This window comes from Eptesicus fuscus, chromosome 6 (genome assembly GCF_027574615.1).
Source record: "Eptesicus fuscus isolate TK198812 chromosome 6, DD_ASM_mEF_20220401, whole genome shotgun sequence".
NCBI lineage: Eukaryota > Metazoa > Chordata > Mammalia > Chiroptera > Vespertilionidae > Eptesicus > Eptesicus fuscus.
In genome coordinates this window covers 69,525,383-69,544,117 of record NC_072478.1, presented here as the reverse complement: position 1 = coordinate 69,544,117, position 18,735 = coordinate 69,525,383, and the positions used below count along the sequence as shown (strand labels likewise).

The following is an 18,735-nucleotide window of genomic DNA, read 5'->3' as shown; positions in this document are numbered from 1 at the left end:
CAGGCTGGCCATGCCCCCGGGCACCCCAATCGGAGGCCCTGGTATCTGGGATTTATTTATCTTCTATAATTGAAACTTTGTAGCCTTGAACAGAGGCTAGGGCAGGCCAGGATGGGCAGAAAACTTGGCTTCCTCCATCACTGGGGAAACCCAAGCCTCCTGCTCTCTTCGTAGCTGCAGCCATCTTGGTTGGGTTAATTTGCATTTGGTTTAATTTGCATACTTGTTCCTGATTGGCTGGTGGGCGTGGCTTTTAGGTGTAGCGAAGATATAGTCAATTTGCATATTACTTTTTTTATTATATAGGATTAGGTAGGATATATATCCTATCTAATAAAGAGGGAATATGCTAATTGACCCTCACGCTGTCGCAAGATGGCGACACCCACAGCCAATAAGGAGGGAATATGCTAATTGACTGCCACACTCTCAAAGATGGCGGCGCCCACAGCCACAAGGTGGCATTGCCCAGTCCCCTCAGCTCTGCTGGGGCGGCAGATGTGCGGCAAGGCTGGGCCCGCCCCCAGGTGGGCCCGGCCACTCCACACGCCTGCCTCTGGAGTCCCCCAGTCCCGTCAGCCCCCCAGCCGCCCAGGGCCAGCCTGAGGCGCAGGCAAGCCTTAGATGGCGGCTGCCCAACCGCCCAGGGCTGCCCAAGGCTCAGGTAACCAGGGCCGGCCAAGGCTTGTGCTGCCGGCAGTGGCAGCAGCAGAGGTGTGATGGGGCATCGCCTTCCCCTGATCACCAGGTCGCCTCCCGCTCCTGAGGGCTCCCGGACTGTGAGAGGGGGCAGGCCGGGCTGAGGGACCCCCCTCCAGTGCATGAATTTTCATGCACTGGGCCTCTAGTGTGTGTATGTGTGTGTGTGTATATATATATATATATATATACATATATATATATATGTAAATATTTAAACTACAAGCTTAAGCTACTAAAATGAAAGTTAATAATTCTCTTTACCCATAAAAAAATTAAACTCTTCTAACTGGTTATATCTAATTTTAATTACCTTAAATTGAATTTGTTCTGTAGGGATAAAAATGGACAAACATTTAAAAAGTCTCAAAATGATTCATAACAAAAGAAGGCACTGACTGTGGTACCTTTCTGTTGAGCCTGTTGGTTAACATGTGATGCTCTGTCTTAGATTATTTCCTCAACAGAAACAAGTGCCCATCTATCACTTTATAGATGGATTTGTAAATTTCTGTTGTTACTTATATTTAATGTAATTATGTCTTTCATTTGAAATTGTTTGAAGTGTACAGTTCATAAAATCTTTATTTTAGTGTTAAGTAGTTTTTTAAAACAAACTAGTATTTTATGAAAAATCCTACTTTCCATGAAGCACAAGTTTAAATACTGATGTGATGTTTAAGTACATTATACTTTAAACATTTTGCTACTTATAATTTAGTATAAATTTATGGCTATATTAGGGTAAAGTTTTAACCTTTATTCTGTAAATGACACTTTTCTATTCTTAGTGTAAAATCTTTAAATTCTGGCATAAGACAACCAAAATCTAGAAATTCAGGTTGTTTTTCGAATGTTAAATTAAAATGCTCTAGTAACATTAGCCTTTTTCTTTCTTTTGCCAGTGTTTTATATGTGTTTTAAATATCCTCTTTATCACAGAATTCTGTTTTAAAGTAAATCATTTAAGTTACTTTAAGTGTGGAAATGATTTGATAAAAACTTTGACTAAAGTTTTTAAAAAGTTGACTAAAAACTTTTGTGTGTAATTGATGTCTTTATTTTATTTTATTTTTTTGTAATTGATGTCTTTAGATCCAAAGGCAGAAACCAGATTATACATCACAGTCAATGACTTTGAATTTCATGTCTACAATCGTTCGGATCTTTATGGACGTCTTCAAGAATTATTTGGTTTGGAGCCAACAATAATCCCCCCCAAGAAAGAGGATGATAAAACACGGGAAAATGGAAGAACAAGAACCCAGTCCAAAATGGAAAGGTTCATTGTCACACTTGAATTTTATTAGTCTGCAACATGTAACCATTCACTTTTTCATTTCTGGTATATAAGAAAGTGATTGACTTTTGTAAGTTATTAACCTTGTATCCTGCAAACTTGCTGTAATCACTTACCAGTTCGAATAGGTTTTTTTGATCAATTCTTCCAAACTTTCTACATAGACAGTTGTGTCATCTGCAAACAAAGAAAGTCTTATTTTCCCCTTCCCAATCTGCATACTTTTTATTTCTTCTTTTACTGTGATAGCCAGAATTTCTAAACTTGAAAAGGATTGGTGAGCCAAAACCGGTTTGGCTCAGTGGATAGAGCGTCGGCCTGTGGCCTGAAAGGTCCCAGGTTCGATTCCGGTCAAGGGCATGTACCTTGGTTGCGGGCATATCCCCAGTGGGGGTTGTGCAGGAGGCAGCTGATCGATGTCTCTCTCTCATTGATGTTTCTAACTCTCTATCCCTCTCTCTTCCTCTCTGTGGAAAATCAATAAAATATATTTAAAAAAAAAGAAAGAAAAGGATTGGTGAAATAGGACATCCTTGCTTTGTCCTTAGTCTTAATGGGAGAGCTTCTAGATTCTCACCTTTAAGTATGATGTTAATTAGGTTTTTTGTAGATACTCTATATAAAGATGAGGAAGTTTCCCTCTATTCCTAGTTTACTGAGATTTTAATCATATTGGGTGTTGTATTTTGTCAAATACTTTTTCTGCATCTGGTGATACTATCATTTGATTTTTTGGTTTTAACCTGTTAATGTTAATTGATTTTTGAATGTAGAACAACCTTGCATACCTAATAGGTTGTGTGTGTGTATGTTTTTTAAGTAGATGCTGAGGACATTTATTCTTAATTAAATATTTAATAGATGTTATGTCCCAGGCACAGAGCTGAGGTACTGGGACTATGACAAGTCTTCTGTCTTGGAATTTATAGCCAAGTATGGGAGTTAGAACCGTTAATAGGCAATTTTAGTGCAAGAAGTATTACCTCAGGGACAAAAGTAGATTTCACATAGAAGGATCAGGAGGGCTGGGACCTGAAGGGTGAATCAGTTAGGGAAAGGTTGTGAAGAGTCTTCCATAGAGAAGAAACATCCCATGCAAGAGTGAAGTTACTTACTGAGGCTGCAATGGATTATTTGAGGTGGGGATAATTTAGACTAAAATGGTTAGCAGGATCAGGGGTCTTTCCACCAAGTCAGTAATGCTGTGATGTGATTGGAGGGCGGTAAGACTGGAGGTGGGGAGACCAGATGGAAGAATGTTGTAACATTTCATCAGCTGGGTTGGTAGCAAGGGAAAGGGGGAGAAGTGGATGGAGCAAGACAGACTTAGGCAGATGAACCTATAAGACGGTGGTAGATTAGATGTGGAGAATGAGGAGGAGGCATGATCAACAGTGAATCCAAATTGCTAATGTAAGCAGTGATCATGCTTAGGCCGGGAATCCCAGGGAAAGAGGAGGTTAGGGGCTAGTAGTGAGGTCTGTTTTGAATTAGTTTTAAGCACTGAGGGTCACCTTTGTGGAGTTGGCCTCAGAAGTGCCATTTAGGAGATATTGGGTTATTGAAGAGACATGCCTCAAGTTTTCATCTAAAATCTTTAGTGAATTGCTATGAACTTTTCATTGTTTAAATTTTGTGTACTTTGTGTGTGGCCAATATTTTCCTCATTCTTTGCCTGTCATTTCATAAAGTGGTGGGAATAGGGAAGGAAAAGGATCAGCTCAGTTGTCAGAAATGCTCAAAACAGTAGAAAACATCAAAGTGACTTGTGTCATGTCATTTTTTTCTCTCTAAAAATAATATTTTATTGATTTTAGAGAGAGGAAGGGAGAGGGACAGAGATATAGAAACATTGATGAGAGAGAAACATCCATCAGCTGCCTCCTGCATGGCCCCCACTGGAGATTGAGCCCACAATCCAGGCATGTGCCATGACCAGGAACAGAACCATGAGCCCCTGGTTCATGGGTCAGCACTCGACCACTGGCTGAGCATTGATATCATGATCCATTTGTTTTAATAATAGTTTGGCTATCTTCTGAAACGTCACATTGTAGTGTGGTGGGCATGATGGTAGATGTAATGACAGCATCTCATAATTGACACTTTTGACATTAAGCTTGTCATTCTAAGAACATAGTTTTGTTATTATAGCTTCATCTAAAAGCTGACACATGACTGAGTGCATTCAATGAGACATTTTAGGGCTATTAGTCTTCTGTTAGATGGTCTCTGTTTCATTTACTGGAGACATCATTAGATGTATCTGGAAAGGTACAGCTTGTATTAATAATGTATATTTTGAGTAAGTCAACTGTATCTTCAGGTAGTTAAGTCTTTCTTTTATACTTCAGTTTTTATTTTTTATTCTTAGAGTTAAAGTAAAAACAGAATCTCAGGACCCCACATCTTCATGGAGATCACTTATTCCAGTTATAAAGGTCAACGTGAGCACAGTAAGTAATTCTACTACAATTAATGTTTGGTGGGTTAATAACAGAACCTTTTATTTTTTTGCAAACATTATTTTTACTTAATAAAATAAAGTAATTTTGTAGTTTTTTGGGTTCCAATTTTCATAAAGTGTGAAAGAATTCTTTTAACACCAATATAATTTTAGCATAAATTTGTTAGACCTGACAGGCTATTTATTCACAAGTGCTTCAATCTTTTTAAACCCAGGTCTAAATTGATCAGTAGTGATTTAAATATAGATGGTGCTAAAGTGGAATCATTTAGTTGTTGCTTGAAAATGTTTGTTATTAGGTCAGTTAAGAAAAAAAGTATAGCCTTCATTGTATGGCATACTATCTCTTACCTTTTTGTAGGGTCGCCTGGCCTTTGGAAATCATTACCAACCTCAAACTCTGTGTATCAACTTTGATGATGCTTTCTTAACTTATACTACAAAACCACCTTCCAGTCACCTTGACCAATTCATGCATATTGTGAAAGGAAAGCTTGAAAATGTTCGAGTCATGCTTGTTCCTAGTCCAAGATATGTTGGTCTTCAAAATGATGAGTAAGAATGTCTTACATATGTCTAATATAGATATCAATTCGATCTTTAGCATCCTTTTAATTTCTGTTAAAAGCTGGGCATTAATTAGGTATATTTTTCTAATAAATTAACAGTGTAGTCCTACTTTATAAGGTAAGTGGATATGCTATCCATTGGTAAACTCTAATTTTAAATATTTTTCTGTACAATTATGACTATAATTTTTTTACCCTTTTCTTCCTCTTAACTGTATTTGAAAAACTCATGTTGGGAAATTAAGCCCTGGTATTTAATGTTTACACATTACAGGTAGGAATAGATAAATAGTAAATTCAACAAATTCATTATAGTGGAGTACCATTCTGAGTTAATGAAAAAAGTTGAAAATGGAATCAAAATTACCTTTGGACAGCTGTTGAAGTTAGGATGCTACAGTTAGGATGGAACTTGCTTGGCATTCAAGTCCTGGGCAGTTTTCCACCTAGCTTTCCAGATTTGTCTTCCATCTGTGAAGTAGCTGCTTGCGTTGAGGAGACAGGGAGCATTAGTGACACACTGTGGACTCGCCCTCGTGGTGGCAGGATGCTTGCCTACGAGGACTGGGACCTGAAGGAACTCCAGGACATACGTTCATGGTAGGATGAGGGCTCATGATGTCTGTTCTTTTTGTGAGGCGACTCTCTGGTTGAATTTGTGTAATTTAGTATTCATCGGATGAGATTCCATTATGTCCCAGCGTGTATCTTTGTAGGCAACATAAAGTCTATGAGGTCATGAGAAGCATGATTATTCCTTTTTAGTTCCAACTTCTTGCTGTTCAATTTTCCGGGGACTGGCTGGAGTGGTAGAGAGGTTTCCTTTTGGAGACTGGCGAGGCTGTGGGTCTGCCTGGGCCCACTCTTCAGGATCAGGTGCTTTGCTCAGCACATAATGCTGCACTTACAGCTAAAAGTTTAATACTGCATAAATAAATAAATCTGGATTTTGTGAAAATTACTAGAGAGTAAGATTAAAAAGTATTCTATTTTGTATAAAAGATTTAAAATTGTGTTTTTTACTCTTCAAAAGTGTGAAGGTTAAATGATGAAATTAAACATTAAGCCTGGCAGGTACTGGTCAGTGATTGAGCATTGACCTATAAACCAGGAGGTCATGGTTTGATTCCCTGTTATGGCACATGCCTGGGTTTCGGGCTCGATCCCCAGTAGCAGGGTGTGCAGGAGGTAGCCGATCAACGATTCTCTCTCATCATTGATGTTTCTCTCTCTCCCTCTCCCTTCACTATGAAATCAATAAAAATATATTTAAAAAATAAACATTAACCTTAAGATTTAATATATTTTAAGAAGAATATTGCTGAATTTGTGTTATTATTTAATGACTGCAAAGTTAATTTTGATGTGGAAGGAAGATACTGTGGTGTATGACAAAGTAAAAAGTTGTTAAAGCAATGAAAGATTAACAGTTTATGGGAAAGTGATTGTAGAGAAACAATCAATCCAGAATTTGAGTTCGAGATGTTTGCTTTAAATTTGATTCAAGTTGATCAAGTAAATATTCTTGGATATAGGTAATGTAAATTTGTTAAAAATAAAAATGACAATATTTTTTATTATGTAATATTTTGGAAAGCTTATTTTATTTTACAGATATACAAAGTGATATTTATTCTTCAGTTTTGTAGTGTTAGTAATAGAAAATGATTGAATTGAAAGTTCAATTTATTGTTGTAAATACAGAATATAATTATTCTATTCTGATGAACATTGTTTTTCGATTATATTCAGTTAACTTTGTCTTAAATTGATTTCTGTTATTCACAACTTAAAATGAAAATGTGAAACAATTTTTTTCTTTTTTCCTTATGGAACCAATCTACTGATTAAAAATATTTCAGTATCATTTTATTAGTTAGTCTAATATAGAATACAACTATGGAACAATTTATTGTCTGTGAAAGATGGCTTACCTTTTCAAGATGCTACCCTTGATGCGTTTGTTTTTTTGTTTGTTTGTTTTCACCTGTCACCACCATTAATTAGAACACTGAACATTTTGTATTCTGGAGATGAACTTAGTTTGCCTTGCCCCTCCCTCCTCATAGGCCACCGAGATTAATGGGAGAAGGCTTTGTGGTGTTGCAATCAAATGATGTTGACATCTACTACTACATGGACGAGCCAGGTATGACTTTTTGAAAGTATAGTTCATAGCTGCAATTCTGTTTCTTCTATGAAATGGGATATTAATATTTTAAGTCTCTTTACTTAGGACATAAATAAGCATCAATAAATGGTAAGAGTGCCTACCTAAAAAATACCTGTGTCATTGTTAAAAGTTGAATATGACGTTTAGTATTTCAGACCAAAATGATATTGTAATCTTTCCTTCAAATTCCATGTTATCAAATATACCTTATAAATAGTGAATGCAAACTACTATGAGTGAAAACCTTTGAGAATATGGTGATAGTTAAGGTGATTCATGTTAGTTAGGAAAACAACTCACAGTATGTTAGACTTGAGGCTAACAGTTTCAGGATTAATCCAGCTACCATGCTTCATGGATGGTTTCCATTTTATAAAAGTTGCTGAACATTGGATTTTAGCCCCCTTTTTCTCCTGATCTTTTTATATATTTCAGTGGTTTTATAAGGTCAAAATATTTTAAAAGTAAAAGTAGGATGCTGTTTGCCTTTTTCACCATGTTGGTATTTTTAGTGATTCTTTACTTGAAAGAATAGCTAGGGATAGACTGGTTTTTCAAAATTAGGATTTTGAAAAAATTTGAGTCCGCAACTATGATTTTGGCAGTTTTTCTCATAAGAGCACCAGTGATGTTAACAAATGTGATTTTTAAAATCTTATCTAATAATAGAGTAACGTGTAAATTACCATCACTCCGCTACGCCCATGATTGGGCGGCGGGAGGCTGGGGGGCGGGACTCGGGGTGGCCTATCCGGCTATTGAGAGGCATGGATCAGCTGCCACTGAGGGGGGCTACCCTGCTGTTGAGAGGCGCAGGGGGCGGGAATGAAAATGTGAAACAATTTTTTTCCCGCCCCCTGCGTCTCTCAGCGGCCAGATCCGTGGTCGCTGAGGGGGCCTGCTGCGGACACCCAGCTGCGCCTCTCAACTGGCAGGGTAGCCAGGTGTCCGCAGCAACCCCCCTCAGCGGCCGTTGAGAGGTGCAGGGGGCAGGAGTCCCACCCCCTGCGCCTCTCAACAGCAGGGTAGCCCCCCTCAGTGGCCGCGGACCATCAAAAGCGTGGGAGCTGGGTGCCTGTCTGCTCCGGCACCAGGCCTTTCAGAAGCCTCCGCTGAGCCAGAGGCTTCTGAAAGGCCTGGTGCACCAGCGGACAGGCACCCAGCTCCACCGCGAAAAGCGAAAGCGTGTAGGGGACCCTACACGTGCATGATTCAATCATGCACTGGGCCTCTAGTGTTTAATAATGAAATTTATTAATACTTGAAAAAGTATGTATGTCGTAGTGAACCCATATTTTCCAAATGATCAATGCATGCTGATGCAATGGCAGGCCATGGATAAAAGATTTATTCAAAGTGCAAGAGAGATAGTACATTTTAATGAAAGAAGTTCAGTGATATGGTTTAAGATTCCACATTGTAACCTTTAAGAAACTACTACTTGTTGAATTTTGGTGTAGTGTCAAAGAAGAATACCCAGAACGATCAGAGAAAGCTATTAAAATACTCCTTCCTTTTCTATCCACCTATTTGTATGAGGCTAGGTTTTCTTTAAATCCTTGAACAACAGACTAATGTAGAAGCAGCTGTGAGAATTCACATGTTTTCTATTAAGCTGGACATTAGAGAGATTTACCAAAATAAAAATACCAACATTTCTCAAGAAATTAATTTTTTTAGAAAATATGGTTATTTTATTAAAATATTTTTATGAAAAATGAAATTAAAATTTTATCTTTCATTAAAATATAGTTATTTTTCACATTATTTTCATTAAATTTTATTAATGTCAACATATAATGAGCTTCTTATTTAATGAAATAAAAATTTTAAAAAATTGCTCAATTTAAAATTTTAATATAGTAAGTATTGATAGAGATAGTACAAAATACCTACTTTAGGGTCCTCAATTAAAAAAAAATTATTGATTTCAAAGAAGAAGGAGAGAGAGAAAGAGATAGAAACATCAATGATGAGAGAGAATCATTGATCAGCTGCTTCCTGTGCATACCTCCGACTGGGGATTGAGCCTGCAACCCGGGCATGTGCCCTGACCAAGGATCGAACCGTGACCTCCTGGTTCATAGGTGGACGCTCAACCACTGAGCCACACCAGTCAGGCGGGTCCTCAATAATTTTTAAGAGTGTAAAGTGTTCCTAAAATTAAAAAAAAATTTTTTAGAACTGCTGAACTATAGGAACATTTTAATGGTTATTTTAAATAACTGCCTTTATGTTGTATATTCTGTAATACAGGACTTGTTCCAGAAGAAACAGAGGAAAACATTGAAGGAGAAATGAGTAGTGAGGATTGCAAATTACAAGATTTGCCTCCGTGTTGGGGACTTGATATAGTTTGTGGTAAAGGAACAGATTTCAACTATGGGCCATGGGCCGATAGACAGAGGTACTTTAATAAATTATATTTCTAATAAGTCCTTCAAATGTATTGAGCTAATACTATATTTTTATTAAAACTAACTTTATAGTTTTCTAAGCTATTTTATTATGGCAGGATAAGATATTCCTAGACATTTTAATCCAAATAATAACTTGTGTGTAGAGAAATTGGTTTAAGCAAGTTCACTGCAAGAGGAGTTAACTCATTAGAACAATGATGAATGAGCAGCACATTTATTGGTTCTTTTGTTTTTTCTTAAGTATTTACTAGTAATCATCAAATATGCCAGTGATTGTTGGGGTGATGCAGATTGAGAGCTAAATACATAGATAGTTTAGTTTTAGTGGATGAAAAAAGAGACAAAAGAGGTTTATTACATGCTATAATAGAGGTGAGTAAACACTCTTGAAAAACTTAGAAAGGTACTGACTTGGTTTGCTAAGGCTCCCATAACAGAAAACCACGGACTGTGTGGTTTAAACAACAAATTTCTCACAGTTCTGGAAGTTAGAATTCTGAGATTAAGGTGTTGGGCTAGTTCTTTATGAGGGCGGCGAGGGAAGGATGTGTTTGAGGCCTCACTGCTTGGCTTGTGATAGCTGTCTTCTCCCTGCATCTTCACGTGGTCTTCCCTTTGTGTGTCTTGTAAGCTGTCTGTGTCCAGATTTCCTCTTCTTAGAAGAATATCGGTCATGTTAGATTAGAGTCCACCAAAAAATCTCATCTTAACTTAATTACCTCTGTAAAGACCCTGTCTCCAAATACAGCCAAATTCTGAGGTTAGGACTTCCACATAAGAATGTTTAGGGGTACGTAATTTAGCCTATAAAAGGTACATAAATCATTTTAAAGATTAAAGAAGAAAAGAATTGGGGGAGGCTTTTTGGTAGAGGGAACATGTGAGTTGAGTTTTGAAACGTAAGTGTTAGCCAGGGGAGGAAGAATTTTAAACAAAGGAGAGGACATTTACCAGTAGTGATGAGATCACATCCAAATTTTTATGTAAATAGACGTTGCTTAAAGTTAGTTCAGCAACTTTGCCATCTAGACAATTGATATACTTGTATAAAGTCTTTCATTTCTCACAGTAGAAAACATTCTTTTGTTTATTGAGAAGAAATTATAGTAGGTGTTTATGACTTAATTTTGTTGTATTTTGTCTGTTTTTAAATAAGAGAGCAGTGATAATACATGTCAAGTTCAAATATTGATTTTGGCTCCTTATGAGAAATCATTTTGTTGGAGTAAAATGTCATTATTCTTTCTACCTTCTTATATAGAGATTGTTTATGGAAGTTTTTCTTCCCACCTGATTATCAAGTTCTGAAAGTTTCTGAAATTGCACAACCAGGGAGACCAAGACAGATCCTTGCCTTTGAACTGCGAATGAATATTATTGCAGATGCTACAATAGACTTGCTGTTTACCAAAAATAGGGTAATTATTGAAATAATATAGAGAAAATAGTGCTTAAAATTTGAATATTATTTTCCAGAGCAATTTTTGGTGACTAGTCCTATACTGAGATTCATTTCTATGAGCTTCCTGCCACTGTGCCCCCAATAATTGTATATATGCTGCTTTCATTAAGTGCCAAATAGTAGACAGAAGTTAATCAACAAACCTCTTTGCTATAGTCTGGTTCATTTTTTCCTTTATATCAACCTAAATTGTTTTAGTGTATTTTTTTGTTAATCCACACCTGAGGATATTTTTCCCATTGATTTTTAGAGATAGTGATTTTTAGAGAGTGAAAGGGAAGGAGAGAGGAAGAGAGACAGAGAGAGAGAGAGAGATGCGAGAGATACATCAATTGGTTACCATACTCGCCTGACTGGGGTCAGGGATCCAACCTGCAACCTAGGTACGTGCCCTTGACCAGAATCAAACCTGGGACCCTGTGGTACATGGGCCAACACTCTAACCACAGACCCACACTGTGCAGTGTGTGTTCTCAGGCATTTTGAATACCTATTTAATATCATTGCTGATTATATTTTTGTCTCTGATAATAACTAAAAGGTGAAGATGGGAATGTAATTATAATGAATACTAGAGGCCTGGTGCACAAATTCATGTACAGGTGGGGTCCGGATGACCTGCCCTGATGAGGGCCTATCGGGCCAGGCTGGTGGGGGGGGCGGGCCGTAGGCGGTTTGTTGGCCAGCCCGCCCCTGATCGGGGTGTTGGGGGCCAATTGGGGCCTGGCCAACTAGGGTGGGAGGGGGGTAGTGATCAGGGCCCGGATCAGGCTCATTGGCTGCCACAGTGTGCATCATAGCCACTGGTCTTTCTGGTTGTTCTGCCATTCTGGTCACTGGGCTTATATATATATAGATTTTATGTGACTTACTTTGTTTTGTTTTGTTAGGAAACAAATGCTGTGCATGTCAATGTTGGTGCTGGCTCCTATTTGGAGATCAATATTCCCATGACAGTTGAGGAAAATGGTAAGCTGCAGCAAGTGCTTCTCTGTTCCAAATGATTAGTAGGAAAATAATATATAAACAGTAGTTTGTTAATCCACTTAAATTAACATTAATTAATGGGGTTTTCTTTTTCAGCTTTTTATTATATTTTGATGTACCTGTAGCTATCAACTATAGATAGTACATAATTAAATCATTTGTGCAGCCAGAGAAAGAGAAAAAATTCTTTAAATCAAGTTAAGTCTTATAATTTCATGCTTTCATTATCTATATATATGTAAAAGACTAAGTGACCTACCGTCCATCCGACTGACCGGCCGGCCGGCCGGTACATATGACATGCACTGGTAATCCTATATAATAAAAGCCCAATATTCTAAGTGTCTGGTTGTCCAGTTGGCTGTTCAATCAAAGCATAATATGCTAATGATATGCTAAGGCTGCTCAACCGCTTGCTATAACGGGCACTGACCACCAGGGGCAGACGCTCCATCTGGTAGGTTAGCTTGCTGCTGGGGCCCGTCCATTGTGACTGAGTGAGACCAGCCGGACATGCCCTGGAGCCCTCCTGCAGTCCCTCCCCGGCTGGCCAACCTCCTGCATCCCTCCCCAGCTCCCATCGTGCACCAGTGGGGTCCCTCAGCCTGGCCTGCGCCCTCTCATAATCTGGGACCCCTCAAGGGATGTCAGAGAGCCGGTTTTGGCCCAATCCTGCAGGCCAGGCCGAGGGACCCCACTAGTTTAAAAATAAACACTGACTCGTGCATGCATGATACATATAAAGCTCGATATGTCATTGTTGATGGTGAATTTGGTTGTTTTTGTTGTTTTTATATCATGTCTTTGTTGTTATATCATGTTGTTATTGTTTATTTATTAACCAACTTACATATTATTTTCATATACATTTTACTAATTTTCTTTCATCTCTGACACTTCTATTATAGAGAAAGGGCAAATAGCAATATTAAAATATTTCTTCTAATTAATTTCCTTTCAATGTGCACGAATCTATGCACCGGGCCACTAGTACTCTATATTTCTCTTTTGTAAGTGAGCATACTTTGTGTAGCAAAATTTTCCTGTTTCTTCATGAGAGCAGGTGCTGAATTGTTTTCACTGTGTAAACCTGATGCCAAATCCAGTACCTGGTTTGTGGTTCATGGCTAGTAATTGAATGAATGACTAATAGCCTTTGTTTTAGGTAATAATAGTAGATTTTTGTCAGGGAGTAAACTGGGTACTTTGAACAGCAAAACTTTAAGGAGAACATTTCATATTTCAAATATTAAATAAGGCCCTGATAGCTATTGTTTCATATGATCTGAAATAATCTAATTCATTATGCATTTAAAATTTGGCTCTGATACAAGTTAATCAACAACATGATACTTTGTGTTAAATTGACCAAAATATTTTATAGCTGTCTTCATTTTTTTTGCCTCTCATCCTCTTATTACATTTGTAGTTGAGAGTAATTAAAATTAAATTCTGCTCTATTTATTCACTTTCTTGAGCATGCAGAGAATAGCAACTTACCCATATTTTTAAACTGCTAACCAACAATGTTATGATTGCTAAGTAGAGAGTAATTTTTATACCATTCTTGACTCTCTGTGCTTGTTCCTGCCACTCACTGGATTAATTGGGTCCATAAAGTGGGAGGAGTTGGGGTTGCCTGCTGAGATAATTAACTGAAAAAGTGACTGAGACCGCAGAGTATGTCTTTTCCCTGTAACCTCTATGCTGTTTTAGTGAACAAAACCTTATTTTAGTTAGTTCTAAAAGAATAATTCTACGGTGTCTTGAAGCAGGTCTCTAGGACAGGTAGATTCAGTGTAGTCAATTGGAAAGAAGCATCTCTTAGGACAGCCTTAATTACCTATCTGTACCAGGGAAAAGGCAGTTGGGGGTTACACAAAATTGAGTAAGGTTCATTTGAGGGAGTGCTGCTACCATTTTAAACTGATGATGCACATAGGAAGTATGATTTATACAAACAATTTGTACACAATTTATGGTGCGCTAGGTGAGGGGCCACCTGAGGGCTGTGGGGTCTGGAGCACACCTATTAGGAATTCATGGGAAGTGCGCCAGCACACAGGCTGTGGAACTCAGAGTGAGGGAAGGGTCTAAGGAAAGGCTGGTCGGGGTCCTTGGTCAAGGTGAGGTGGCTTTTAAGGTGACTGAGGGGAAAATAGGCTTAGGTCTGAGATAAGAACAAAATAGAACTCAAATACATGTTCAACTTTTTTCAGAGATTTAGGTGTTTGGAAAAAAGCAAAAAAGCCCAGAGCAGGATGCATGTTGGAGTAGCCATCCTCTCTAATAAAATGGTAATGTGCAAATTAACCATCACTCCACTACTAAGCCACGCCCACCAGCCAAGCCATGCCTACCAGCCAATCAGGGCGAGTATGCAAATTAACCCCAATCCAAGATGGCTACAGCCATAGAGAGCAAGGTTTCCCAGGTAACAGAGCAAGCCAAGCTTTCCATAGCCGTTGCAGGCCTAAGCCTCCACTCAAGCTACAAAGTTTCAATTATAGAAGGTAAACAAATTCAAACAAATGGTGGCAGAATGGAGTTTGAGAGAGCAGGCCAGGGTTGCTGGCGGCAACAGGGGAAGCAAAGCTTTCCGCACACCCTGGCCGGGCTCACCCGATTAAGGCTACAAAGTTTCAATTGTAGAAGGTGAATTAACTGCCCCAGAAATGGCTGCTGCCCCAGAAATGGCTGCTGCCCCAGAAATGGCTGCCGCCCCAGGCTACTAAGTTTCAATTGTAGAAGGAAAATAAATTCCAGATACCAGGGCCTCCCCTTGGGTTGCCAGGGGGCGTGGCCGGCTTGCAAACCACCACAGGCCCCTCGCTCAGGCTGCCCCACGCCCCACGGGAACCCCCACCCTTATCTGGGACATCCTTCAGGGCAAACCAGCTGGCCCCCACCTGTGCACCAGGCCTCTATCCTATCTAATAAAAGACTAATATACAGATTGATTATCACTGCAACACACAATATAGCTGCCCCCATGTGGTCAAAGATCCTGCCCCCATGTGGACACAAGATAGCCACTACAAGATGGCTCCCTCCAGGAGTCCCAGATTGGAGAGGGTACAGGCTGGGCTGAGGGACAACCCCCCACCATGCACGAATTTCATGCACCGGGCTTCTAGTATAATAATGACCACAGAGTTCATGCTTCTGAAAGGGCAGCCCACCCAGAAAAGAAGTGAAATACTCTGAGCTGCTGCTTTTGTTCAGAATAGGCTGTATGGTTTGGTGTGACTGTCACTGTATAAGGAGAGCTGTTGTACAGAAACAGTCATTGCATAAGGAGTGGCTGAAAAAGATGAAAATAGGTATGCTGGAGTTAGTGAAAGAAGAGAGGACATGGGAGCCATCTTAAATTGTTCAAAACTGTCATTTAGAGAACAGACTTGTAGTTTTGCACTGGAAAGCAAAGTCATGATAGACATTATATGAAGATGGAACTTTCTTCCCTCAGAGGTGGTCATTTGAGAAAGGTCACCTATTTGGTTACAAGCTCCCTCCCCATCATTGGGGTATATTTAAATAGTGACTGATCACCACTTTTCAGGGATTTCTTCTTTGGGTTGTGGTGGGATTTATTTCCAGTAGATTCTTAATTTTTATGTTTTCGCTTTTTAGGTTATACTCCTGCAATTAAAGGACAACTGTTACATGTCGATGCCACTACCAGCATGCAGTATCGGACCCTGTTAGAAGCAGAAATGTTAGCAGTAAGTCTGGGGTATATGAAGATACATATAGGTGCATAAAATATAAACTTGATTTTAACTTTTTAATATAAAAATTTAATGACCAAGAAGTCATCAAATGGTCCATCTTTTTGTTCAAGAACCACCAGGTGCTCTTTGGCCCTAATTTGGAAAGAGGAGTAGATTCCCAGTGACGTAGACTCCCTGGCACACTCTGTTGATCTGCTCCTAGAATGAGGAATGTGAACATAAGGCAATTAAATGTGGGATTTTGGCCTTTAAAAATATGAACAGTTGTTAGGATATTGTTTTTAAACTTCACTGTATGGCTAGACTAATTCTCTCTAATGTTGTAAATAAAATTGTGTTGTTTTTTTTTTTAAATTACTTTAAAAAATATTTTTATTGATTTTAGAGAGGAAGGGAGAGGGAGAGAGAGTTAGAAACATCAATAATGAGAGAGAATCATTGATCAGCTGCCTCCTGCACGCCCCATACTGGGAATCAAGCCCGCAACTGGGCATGTGCTCTGACTAGGAATTGAACTGTGTCCTCCTGGTTTGTAGGTTGATGCTCAACCATTGAGCCACACCAGCTGGGCAGATTGTTTTTGTGTTTCAATATATATTTTTATTGATTTCAGAGAGGAAGGGAGAGGGAGAGAGAGATAGAAACATCAATGATGAGAGAGAATCACTGATTGGCTGCCTCCTGCACGCCTCCTACTGGGGATCGAGCCTGCAACCCAGGCATGTGCCCTGATCGGAATTGAACCTGGGACCCTTTGGTCCACAGACTAATGCTCTATCCACTGAGCCAAATCAGCTAGGGCTATTTTTTTTTTTTACTATATGTTTTCTGGCCCCATTGGATTCTTTCTCAGGGTTTAATAATTCATTCTGCTTTTTACTTGATGAATAAGGTGAAAGGAAGAAAATCTTAATACCCTGGATTGCTGCATATTACAAAGAGAAAAAATATGGAAGTACTTATGACCAAAATTTCAGATTGGGGGACTCAGTAATCAGGCAGATAATTATTTTTTGTTAGGGCCAACAACAATAACAACAATAATAGAAGCCATGTTATAGAATGGCTGATATTCAGAGAGGATTCTTTTGTGCAGTATTATATCAGTAGTTCCTTAATTGTTTGCCTAAACAAGCTATTTACACATGATATATATGTAAGTTAAGAGGAAATGTTTGCAACTAACCAAGAATATATTGAGTCCCATAAATGTATATTCAACTGGCATATTCAGCATTTTAATGTTTGCTGAGCTATAACTGTTAAGTACTGCTGTGCAAAATTGCTGGTCCTGGTCAAACAGCTCTTGCCTTTGCAGAATTGTCCAGCTTTGGCAGGTGGAATACAGACCTATAAACACCATGCTGTCAAATGGGAACCCAGGAGGCCCTGGGGCCAGACTTGTGTGTGACAGTATTCGTTGCATGCACTCTCTGCGCCTGAACCTCTCACTGACCAGGTTGGTCATGCAGAGGAGTTAAGGGCGTTGCTGTTATTCTGAGTTAGGCTCAGGTACAGTGTTGAAACTGTAACCTGATTGTTGTTCCTCAATTTTTTTTTTTTTTTTTTTTTTTACCACCTCATGGCTTAGTATTTCAAGGAACTGGATGTAACCGTGGCCACAGCAATATTAAAATCTCAAAGGAACCTTCTGTTCTGCTCAGTAGGAAAATAAGTGTTCTTTACTCATCAGTGTGTGTGTTTATTTCTGATGCTCTTCACATAGGGTTACATTTTAAACTCTTAACATTTTGACTTGTCATTGGTTTTCAGTTCCACATCATTGCCAGTTACCCCCGAGTATGGAATATGCCCCAGACATGGCAGTGTGAATTAGAAGTGTATAAAGCCACCTACCACTTCATCTTTGCACAGAAGAACTTCTTCACAGGTAATTTTCTAATAAAAAAAAATGCAGTGAGATTCATTACAGGGAACTGTTTTCTATTATGTGAGTTTTGCTTTTAGATTCAGCCTGGGGATTTGATGACACAATTCAAACTTTTTTACTTTCACACTTTTTGGGCCAAGAAGATCAAAGGGAGAATTTAAATATAGATATGTTGTGCTCTTTTCCTACACAAAAAAGGAAAATATGAACCCAAAATTAAGCTGAAAGGAAATAACCTATCTTAGGCTGGGTTGGTACTTTGATTCAGTCTAGTGGGGAGTACTATGGGGAAGGTGAATCAATTTCTCTTCCTGAATTAGGCATCAGCATGGCTTCATGATTTTGTTTTGATTATTGTAATCTACAAACAGTATATTCAAGTAGTCAAATATGCTATGTTTGTATTGGGAGCCCCTACTTTCTTCTTGGCATGGACAAATTAATTGGTGTTGTCATTAGTCAGAAAATTCCTTCATTTTTTGCAGCATATTACGATAGCTACTCATATTTCATAAGATGCATACATGTAGTCTTGGTCTCTAAGTAACATAAATATTTCTATATGAAAACAAGTTACGTTTATTGAGACTTCTGTGACAAGTTTAGCTAAACAGAGTTGGTCTGATTTGCCAGGGTCGGTGGCTGTCCCAGAGCACCTAATATTTGCTTGATTGATTGCTACAATGGCCCACCCTCCCTCCCTCCCTTTCTTCCTTGTATTCCTCTATCACTAGTTAGTGGAAGAGACATTTAAGAACAATTATTCAACTGTACACCCTGTGCTCTCTCTATAGTATGATGCTGTTATTAAAGATGGTTAGAGTTTTCCTTCAGAAGAAAGGGTAACAAAGAGTGTATTTATTTTAGGTAGGATGAATAGTTTGAGTAAAAGTGCAGAATCAAAAATGTTTCTGAGAGAAAAGTGATAAAATCAGCTTGATGAATGATGGATTTGTATTGTGGACTTGGTTAGTTCCAGAGATGGCTTTTGGGCATCTCCCAGCTGCTAGACATTGTGCTACAGAATAGTTAG

The 18,735-nt window shown here is 38.7% G+C and overlaps 1 protein-coding gene across 1 annotated transcript in view; it reads left to right on the top strand.

Moving 5' to 3' along the window:
* BLTP1 (bridge-like lipid transfer protein family member 1) overlaps positions 1-18,735 on the top strand; it is a 179,832-nt gene that overhangs the window by 20,829 nt on the left and 140,268 nt on the right. The window contains exons 7-15 of the mRNA XM_054717761.1: positions 1,795-1,981; positions 4,374-4,455; positions 4,828-5,021; positions 7,105-7,184; positions 9,465-9,615; positions 10,890-11,046; positions 11,981-12,059; positions 15,711-15,802; positions 17,585-17,702. Of these exons, the coding sequence (XP_054573736.1) occupies positions 1,795-1,981; positions 4,374-4,455; positions 4,828-5,021; positions 7,105-7,184; positions 9,465-9,615; positions 10,890-11,046; positions 11,981-12,059; positions 15,711-15,802; positions 17,585-17,702 (1,140 nt within the window). The remainder of the gene's footprint in view (positions 1-1,794; positions 1,982-4,373; positions 4,456-4,827; positions 5,022-7,104; positions 7,185-9,464; positions 9,616-10,889; positions 11,047-11,980; positions 12,060-15,710; positions 15,803-17,584; positions 17,703-18,735) is intronic.